The sequence below is a fragment of the Zingiber officinale genome, chromosome 7A (genome assembly GCF_018446385.1).
Source record: "Zingiber officinale cultivar Zhangliang chromosome 7A, Zo_v1.1, whole genome shotgun sequence".
NCBI lineage: Eukaryota > Viridiplantae > Streptophyta > Magnoliopsida > Zingiberales > Zingiberaceae > Zingiber > Zingiber officinale.
Genome location: NC_055998.1, coordinates 29,966,482 through 29,976,556, shown reverse-complemented (window position 1 = coordinate 29,976,556; position 10,075 = coordinate 29,966,482). Strand labels below are relative to the sequence as shown.

The 10,075-nt window shown below is 32.5% G+C and overlaps 2 protein-coding genes across 2 annotated transcripts; one reads left to right on the top strand and one right to left on the bottom strand.

Annotated features, from left to right (window-relative positions):
* Positions 1-674: 674 nt before the first annotated feature.
* Positions 675-2,250, bottom strand: LOC122000036 (transcription factor MYB61-like). The gene is made up of 3 exons (XM_042554612.1): positions 1,982-2,250; positions 1,753-1,882; positions 675-1,662 (listed from the first exon to the last, which is right to left on the bottom strand). Exons 1-3 carry the CDS (start codon positions 2,109-2,111, stop codon positions 876-878), a joined length of 1,047 nt encoding a protein of 348 aa, XP_042410546.1. The 5' UTR covers positions 2,112-2,250; the 3' UTR covers positions 675-875.
* A 6,846-nt stretch (positions 2,251-9,096) lies between these two features.
* Positions 9,097-9,645, top strand: LOC121999321 (dirigent protein 1-like). Its single transcript, XM_042554019.1, has one exon. It carries the CDS (start codon positions 9,097-9,099, stop codon positions 9,643-9,645), a length of 549 nt encoding a protein of 182 aa, XP_042409953.1.
* Positions 9,646-10,075: the final 430 nt, after the last annotated feature.

The following is a 10,075-nucleotide window of genomic DNA, read 5'->3' as shown; positions in this document are numbered from 1 at the left end:
AATTGACTACGCGTACGTGGTTCCACTGAGAAATTTTCATAGATTTTTAAATATTGAATATGATAAAAGAAATTCTAATAAAACTTCATTTCTTCGTCAGCAAGAATGTGAACATGGACAGGAAAACAAATGAAGTCATTCATTATTGAGCTCTTGTGCACAAGGCACAAGTAAACTAAGGAGTAAAACACATGATAAGAAATTTGCCAAACAAAAGATTTACTTGATCAGTTTCGTTGTTCATTATTTCTTGTACTTTATCTTAATTCAACTTTTGCACTCTTGTTCCATCGTCTATGCTCATCCTTAACGGTATTACACGCATAAATACAAAATTTTCCATGAAGTGCTTATCCAAATTAAACAAATACATGTCCAACAAATTAAAACTATTCATCTTAGAGACCAAAAAAAAAATGCATGCGTACATGTCAGACGTGTGTGCTACTAAAACAAAAGGTTGCCCAAGTGTTACGAGTTCAATTTTGGTATGACATTTTACTTTATCTTTCCTTGTAGTTTTAAGATGATCCATATGCAAATGTTCAAGTTTTGTTAATGTTGCAAGCATGAAATTTAGTTCAACATACTTGGCATTACATCCATGTAAACCCAGACAAATTATACTCAAACAGATTAATTAAAGGCATTTTCCAACTGAAATACTGCTTTGAATCTAACACTAGAGATATGTAAGAATTGAATTGCAATGTCAAGAGAGCAAATTCAGGGGGAAAAGTTGCATGCATGCACCTTCTCATGCATCAAGTCATCATCTTCCTCATGCAATTTAACTTTGCTGCTTTGCAGTCAAATTAAGAAAACAAATTTAAAAGCAGAAATTATAATGGAAGTAATCAGTTAGACCTAAGTAATTAACAGTCCCATTGCAGGTTTTCCATTGAAGTAGTCCCACTGCAAAACTCAGCTTCAGCAGCCAAAAATGCACTCTCTATCATGTCAAGGTCAAGGGTTGTGGCATATGAGGCCTCCGCTTGATGAGCTTGCCCTTGCTGAAGACCCTGCTTTAAATTTAGTGCCCCCATTGCACCTTCTTCATGCCAAATGTTCTCATCCAAGCAGATGAAACCTGAAGCTTGTTGATGGCCAAAGCAAGAGGAGGACACGTTTGTGTAATCCAAGGAAGAGGAAGAAGAGCCACCGTTGGCAGTGAAGTCGAACGAACCTTGCGAATTATTGTCGATCATCTGATCCTTGAACCCCATCAGGAGCTGATGATCACTGATCATATTATCTTGTTGCCACTGGAAGTTGGGCACAGGAATTGCACCCTCCGCACTCTGATCATGAGAGGGAAGAGCATTAGAGTTAGCTATTAATGGCGGCCAAATTGTCTCCAAATTAGGGACTACTGAGTTGAAGCCACAGTGATCCACAGTGCCGGTGTGCTTCATCTTGTCAAAGCTTTTGATAGGAGGGCTAATGGTGAAGGGTGCCGGATGAACAGACTGCCCATAGCCGAATCTAGAAAGCTCGTCGGAGTTATTATTCATGGTGGTAACAGATCTAGAAGAAGATAACAAGTTGTGTGTCTTTGGATCCAGGCCTTGTGCCATCAGCTTCTTCTTGATGCATGAGTTCCAAAAGTTCTTCACTTCATTGTCTGTTCTTCCGGGAAGATGCTTTGCGATCTGAGCCCATCTGAGTTGATATTGATAGATCTCGATTCATAGTTCCCTACATAAAAGTGTGTGTTTGCTTTTGAATCAATTTGGATTAGTGTTGACTTACCTGTTGCCTAGGATTCTATGGACGTCAATTATAATTCTCTCTTCTTCTGCTGAGAAGGAACCTCTTTTCAGGTCAGGCTTCAAGTAGTTGATCCACCTAAGTCTGCAACTCTTTCCACATCTCTGTAAACCTGCAAAGATTGATTCCAACTTACATGTTCAGAGATCAGATCAAGAAATATAGATTCAATTATATGGAGAAGATCAGAGAGAGAGAGAGAGAGAGAGACCTGCTTCTTTAGGGACAGTGCTCCAGCAGCTGTGGCCATGTTTGGTGATATGGTCGATGAGCTTCTCATCTTCCTCAGGAGACCAGAGGCCTCTCTTGACCTTCTGCTTGGCGCAGCAGAGATGACCCATGAACAAGTATTATCTGTAACCTTCTAGTCACCTCACACTCACTAAAACTTATAGATGTACAGCCTCTCAAGGGATAAAATTAACAAGGAAAGAAAGAAAAAAGTAACTTGGTTTGTACTCATGCATGAAATTTCTTGTGGGATTGCAGGAATTGGCCGAAGACTAAACAAGGAAGCAATTCTAAGTTATGATAGGAAAGAAAATTCCCCGGATTATATAATTAAATACTGCCGTCGGTGTTATCTGATACAAGAGGAGGACTTTTTTTGGTGAAAGATCAATTCAACGTATTAACCTTATGATCGATCGACTTGGGTTCCAGAATATTATACACGTTAACTCCGTGCAGAGTTAGGGAATACTTCCAGTTCTACTCTTGCATGACACCAACAGTGTACGAGAAGCAATATTTTATATATACTCTGCATGCTGCCACTAAAGAATTAATGAATTACTGAACCAGGAAAAGCAATTTAAAATGAAAGGCAAAAAAGGAAGATTTGGTGATTTCTTATGGGACAATCCAATGATTAGGTGAGGACAATAAAGTGAGAAAGAGATAGAGGGAGGAAAGGGCACCACGAGTGGCAGTGTTGGCATTAGAAATTTGCTTTCGCCCAAGTTCACTATCACAAAGCTGCGCAAAGGCCAAAATTTTGATACTGATTAGAGAACTTGGCTTCTCTCTTTTCTTTACTAGAGAATATAATGGCTTGGTTATTTTCTAGGGTTCCACCGTATCTGTATGTTTTGTTTTATTTTGTTTTATTTTTCGTTGTTTTAATCTTGATAATCGATTCAATACTATCCTTTGAATTTTAAATTATTAGAGCTTTTGATTCAAGACTACGAATCAAACTATATATGCCACGTGTGTAAAATTTAAAAGGTAACATTTGTTAATTACAAGATATTTATAATTGTCAATTTTAGAATCCAAATTTTATTATTATTTTTTAATAATTTTTATTTTTATAATATTTAATATATTTTTAGTATTTCTGATAATTATAGATCAAAATTAGTCTAAAACAGTATGTTATCTTATAAAATCTATATAAATTTCTGTCTAGTTATAGATTCATCCTTAAATTAAGACTAAATAACTTTAAACCCCCTTATGTTTTCCTTCCAAAAACAGTTTACCTCCCTATATTTAAAAAATAACACTTAGCCCCCTATATTTTAAAGAAAATAAAATAAAAAAATAATAAATGATCAAAATAACCCTTATTTTACTATTTAAATGTTAAATTATGGCTAAATAACTTTAAACCTCTTTTATTTTTCATCCAAAAGTAGTTTCCCCTATATTTAAAAAATGACACTTAGCCCCTATGTTTTAAAGAAAAAAAATAGTAAATGATCAAAATAACTCATTTACTATTCTAAATGTTAAAATTATTCTAACTGAAACATCCTTATTCAAGATAACCTTAGATTTTTAGACAAAAAGAAAAGTAAAAATAAAAAATCTCACATAATCGTTGAAAGCGTAATCTTAACCAAACCTGATTGATATATAAGTCAAAAATTTCACTTGTTTCTAAAAAACTCTCACAAAATTTATACATGCACTAGTATAAACAATAGATAAGCAACAACTCTAAAAGAAATAACTATTCAAAAATTCATTCCACCACCCTTACCAAATAAAAAAAAAACCAAAATTTTAAATTAATGAACCAAAATCAAATAAAGATGGAATAAAGTTCATAAATAAAAATTTCTTTCTCATTATCAAATGTGACATACAATAAATCAATGAAGTGTTGGTGTGACAAAATTGCACTAATACAAAAATAAGGGTAACCTCAGATTTCTAGAAACAAAAGAAATATAAAAATAAAAAATCTTACATGATCTTTGAAAGTTTAACCTTAACCTAAATATTTTGGAAGGTAAAGTTGTTGAAGTCTTATACTTTTTCTTATATTTCTTCCATCCACTAGAAGAACTCACATCTACTATTTTTCTGCATGCAAATATAGTTGATATCCATTATATGTTAATAATTTTGAGTTTATACGATATATTAAGATGTTTGAATGCTAACCTTATAGTCACAACTGTTGGTTGCTACTCGGAAAACCTATAGGTTCCACTGTACAAAAATTTTGTACAAAGGTCTGAACCTTTTCCTAGCTACCATGTGTTCTTTTAAATTAAATTTTGGATCGCCTGCGGAACTTAACACGTTTGATCCAAAACTTAACCTATTTGTTCTTTTAGGTTTTGACTTGGATCTCCTGCGGAACTTAACACGTTCGACCCAAGTCTCCTTAAGTTACTAATTCCATTAAATATTAATTTCCATAAAAGGTTCCCAGTACTGACGTGGCGAGGCACATGGCCTTCTTGGATATGGGAGCAACCACCACCGACTAGACAAAACCTTTAATAGAAAGCTAATATTTAATTTCCTAAAATAACTTTAGGTTAACCAAAGAGAACAATCAAATCACAAGGAAAAGAAAGAAACAAAAGAACACAACTTCAAAAAAACATATTCGAAATACTAGAACGTAAGCCTCTTGTATTTGGTATTATTTCCATAAATAACTAGCATGATGCGGAAATAGAAATTACTAGTTATACCTTGTAGAAAAAACCTCTTGATCTTCTACCGTATTTCTCTTCTAACCTCGGACGTTGTGTGGGCAACGATCTACCAAGATGAGAAACCACCAACCACCTTCTTCTCCTCCAAGCAAGGTTCGGCCACAAAGGAAGAACTTTACCAAAGAAGAAAATCAAAATACTAACCAAGCTCCAAGAGATGCTAACTTTCTCTCCTTCTTCTTCTTCTTCTCCAAGTAGTATCCGGCCACCACAAGAACTCCAAGAAAGATGAAGTATTCGGCCACCACAAGAGGAAGAGAGGGAGAGGGTAATGGCCGGCCACAACACCAAGGAAAAAAAGGGAGAGAAAACAATAGAAGTTGTATCTCATGAAGGCACCCCTACCCCTTCTTTTATATTCCTTGGCCTAGGCAAATTAGGAAATTTAATTACAATAAAACTTCCTTAATTTTCCTTGACATGAATTAATTGAGAAAAATAAAACAAAATTTCCCAATTAACTTGAGATGGCCGGCCACATCATTGGAAACAAAAGAGGACAAGTTTTAATCAACAATTAAAACTTCCTAATTTGTTTCCGGAAATTAAAAAAAAAAATAAAATTTCTCTTTAAAATCTCTTCATGGTTAATAAAAGGAAATATCTATAATTTTAATTTTATTAACATGTGAATAATTTTAAAGAGAAAATAAAACATCTCTCCAATCTACAAATAAGGAAAGAGATATAATCTCTTTCTTTAATCTTTTGTAAATCTTTTACAAGAGAGATATTTTAATTTTAATTCTCTTTTAAATTAAATCTTCCACATAATAATAAACATTAAAATTAAATTTTCTTTTTAATTAATTATGGCCGGCCCTACTAGCTTGGGTTCAAGCTAGGGCCGGCCACCTTAAACCCAAGCTTAGGCCGGCCCTAGCTTGGTTCCCAAGCTAGCTTGGCCGGCCCCCTTTAGGTGGGTATAGAAGGTGGGTATATGTGGGTATAGTACTTTATAAATAAGAGGCTACGATAGGGACCGAGAGGAGGAATTGGTTTTGGTCTCCTGATAAAATTAAGCATCACATGTTCGCCACACACAACTTAATTTTATCAATGATAATTCATTCCACTAGAGAACTATCATCGAACTACCGCACCAATCCCAAATTATATTTTTGGGCTCCTTCTTATTATGAGTGTGTTAGTCTCCCTGTGTTTAAGATATCGAATGTCCACTAATTAAGTGAGTTACTGACAACTCATTTAATTAATATCTAAGTCCAAGAGTAGTACCACTCAACCTTATCGTCATGTCGGACTAAGTCCACCTGCAGGGTTTAACATGACAATCTTTATGAGCTCCTCTTGAGGACATTATCAACCTAGTATCTCTAGGACACAGTTTCCTTCTATAATCAACAACACACACTATAAGTGATACCATTTCCCAACTTATCGGGTTTATTGATTCAACGAACTAAATCTCACCCATTGATAAATTAAAGAAATGAATATCAAATATATGTGCTTGTTATTATATTAGGATTAAGAGCACACACTTCCATAATAACTAAGGTCTTTGTTCCTTTATAAAGTCAGTCTAAAAGAAACGACCTCAAATGGTCCTACTCAATACACTCTGAGTGTACTAGTGTAATTATATAGTAAAGATAAACTAATACCTAATTACACTACGACCTTCTAATGGTTTGTTCCTTTTCCATTTTGGTCGTGAGCTACTGTTTATAATTTATAAGGTACTGATAACATCATCTTCTGTATGTGACACCACATACTATGTTATCTACAATATAAATTAAATGAACAACTACAAACAAATGTAGACAATTAGACCAAATGTGATTCTTTATTCATAATAAATGTTTACAAAGCTTAGGCTTTCAGTATACATTCCAACAACAACAGCGTATAAACTTTCTTCTTGGATTTTTTAATGTCCTTGATGTGTGTATTGGTGCAATTTTGTCATACCAACACTTTATTGTTGCTTTATTGTATGTCACATTTGATAATGAGAAAGAGATTTTTAATTATGAACTTTATTCCATCTTTATTTGATTTTGGTTCATCAATTTAAAATTTTAATTTTTTTTATTTGATAAGGGTGATGGAATGAGTTTTTGAATAGTTATTTCTTTTAGAGTTGTTGGCGCATGTATAAATTTTGTGAGAGTTTTTTTAGGAATAAGTAAAAATTTTGACCTATATATAAATCAAGTTTGATTAAGATTAAGCTTTCAATGATTATGTGAGATTTTTTATATTTACTTTTCTTTTTGTCTTAAAATCTAAGGTTACCTTGAATAAGGATGTTTCAGTTAGAATAATTTTAACATTTAGAATAGTAAAGAAATTATTTTGGTCATTTACTATTTTTTTTTTCTTTTTTTTTCTTTAAAACATAGTGAGCTAAGTGTCATTTTTCCAATACGAAAGGAAAACTGATTTTGGATGGAAAAGAGAAAATTACGTTTTGTCCTGTAACTTACACTTTTTTCAATTTTAGTCCTGTTATGAGTCAATTTATATTTTTAGTCCTTTAACTTGTAATATTTTCTAATTTCAGTCCTTTTTTTCTAAAATTGAAATTTTTCAACTGAAAATGATGAGTTGTAAATTGAATTTGGGGATTTTGATTTTTTATGACCCGTGTACTTTTTATATTCCAACCACAAACTAGACATTTTCCATAGAAAAATTTCAATTTTGGAGGAAAAAGGACTGAAATTGGAAAATATTACAAGTTACAGGATCAAGAACGTAAATTAACTCATAACAGGACTAAAATTGAAAAAGATACAAGTTACAAGACTGAAAATGTAATTTTCTCGATGGAAAATAAAAGAGGCTTAAAGTTATTTAGCCATAATTTTAACATTTAGATAAAAGTAAGAGTTATTTTGATCATTTATTAATTTTTTTTCTTTAAAACATAGGGGACTAAGTGTCATTTTTTAAATATAAGGGGGCATACTTCTTTTTGGATGGAAAGACAGGGGTTGAAAGTTATTTAGCCTTAAATTAATAATAAATTATTTTTTAATAAACGATGAACTTTCCACCTTATCAGTGTTTGGGTACTGAAAAAGTAGCCGGAAGCAGTAGGGTCTAAACAAAATTAATCGCGGGCAGAAATGAAAAGGCAGTCTTTATTATTATTTTCTTAAAATAAAGCATATATATATATATATATATATATATATATATATATATATATATATATATATATATATATATATATATATATATATATATATATAATCACTAATCCTAAATATTTTTATTTGTCGTAGTTGCTATATGTTAAATTAAATAAATTAACTCAATTTAATCAAAATTATTACTGGTAGAGTATACATTATAGTATTAAAATATACTTTCTTCTAATTAAGTTGGTTAAAATTACTTCAAAATTCCAATCATCATTGATAATAGTTGCTAATTTTATAATTGTAGTGATGATGAACAAAACTATTACAACAGTGTTCGTGCTATTTTAATCAAGTTGAAATGATTTTAATTAAATAATTTTGATTAAATTAATAAATATTATTTTAATAATAATAATAATACTTTTTATATAATATTTTTGATTAAATTAGAATAATTTTAACAGGGTATCACCTCCCTATAGTTACAACTTACAATCATAGCTACCGTGAAAAGTATATACAGAATAAAAAAATATATGTAAGAGGTTATTTTAATATTTTTTATAAAAAAACATTCTTTTAATAAAAATAATAATAAATACTTTTTAATTTATTTAATCTTCTGAGTTGCCAATTGGCGGGATGAGTGAGTAATAAGGCAAGAAGTTCCAAACAAGTTGATGTAAAATATAATTATCCAAATGTGTGTACCAATTCCGTTGACGTTTTTTTTCATGGGATGAATTGAGAAATCGTAATAAAAAAAATTCATTCCATGCATTAACCAATAATATTGAACACAGAATTTCGAGAGATAACTAATAGTTAGATGATGAATACATATTTTAATTAAAAATTTAAAAAGATTTAACTAATAATAATAATAATATAATAAAATTTATTTAAATATAAATGATAATATAATAAAAGATAGATGATATAAAAAGATATATATAATTGATTTCACCCAATAGGATACTAAAATTTTATTATTGTTGTTATAATTGATTCCACTCAATAGGATAAAATATTATTATTATTATTGTTGTTGGACGGAAAGCTGTGGTTAAAGGCAATCTTAAACTAATCAAAGTTCTTTATATTTATTTGATAGGGAAAATATGAGACCGGACCGTCGTACGTATCTTTTGAAAACTTCTCATCCTATTAAACGATATATTTAAAAGGATGAAATGAAAAGATAAATTGGCCACAACGCATAGCAATTGACAACGCATCAATCCATGGCGTCCTCTCCTCCTCTTCCTCTTCTTCTTCTTCCCATTTTGCTACTGCTTTCCGGCCCCGCGCCGTCGACGGCAAGCAGTTACAACGAGAAGTTGACTCACCTCCACTTCTTCTTCCACGAGATCTACGGCGGCCCCAACGCAAGCACCATCACGGTGGTCAACCCTCCCAACTCGAGCTCCTACACCGCCCTCGGCAGTATCGGGGTCGGAGAAAACTACCTCCGGGAGGGCGCGGAGCCGGGGTCGACGCTGCTGGGGAGGGCGCACGAGCTGGCGGTGGCGGCGTCGTTGGGCACCCCGACGGCGTACCTGTCGCTGTTCAACTTCATCTTCACTGCTGGAGAGTACAATGGGAGCAGCGTTTCTATTTTCGGGAGGGCGGTGCTGACGGAGGTCATGGACAGGGCCATCATCGGCGGCAGCGGCAAGTTTCGGATGGCCCGCGGCTACACGATAAGCAAGTTGGTGAACAGGACAGTGGCAGGTGACGTCATCTACCTCGTCGTCGAATACGACGCCTACATATATCACATGGACGGCTGATACGCGTTATAATAAAAGTTATAAACTTCGGCTTTTGTTATTTAATCACGTAAGTAATTTTTTAAAATTATCAAATATCATATATATATCGCCTACATATATCACATGGACGGCTGATACGCGCGACGTTATAATAAAAGTTATAAACTTCGGCTTTTGTTATTTAATCACGTAAGTAATTTTTTAAAATTATCAAATATCATATATATATATATATGATTTAGGATGATTTTAAAATTATTAAATTATGTATCTATTTCCTATTTATTTTATCAGTCGACTGGTTTTTTATAGAGAATCGATTTCGATCTGTATTCAAACTTAAAATTTTAAACAAATCAAGTTTTTTTGAAAATAAGTCGATAAATTTTTTAAAAAATAAATTTTAGATAAAATTAATTAATAAATTAAATGAATTTAATATATTGAG

Bases quoted from the DNA above. Each gene is read 5' to 3' on its own strand.
- LOC122000036 (XM_042554612.1), bottom strand. From the start codon at position 2,111: ATGGGTCATCTCTGCTGCGCCAAGCAGAAGGTCAAGAGAGGCCTCTGG. The intron at 1,883-1,981 runs GTCTCTCTCTCT...CAATCTTTGCAG, and splicing joins CACTGTCCCTAAAGAAGCAG to GTTTACAGAGATGTGGAAAG. The intron at 1,663-1,752 runs GTAAGTCAACAC...ATATCAACTCAG, and splicing joins CATAGAATCCTAGGCAACAG to ATGGGCTCAGATCGCAAAGC.
- LOC121999321 (XM_042554019.1), top strand. From the start codon at position 9,097: ATGGCGTCCTCTCCTCCTCTTCCTCTTCTTCTTCTTCCCATTTTGCTA.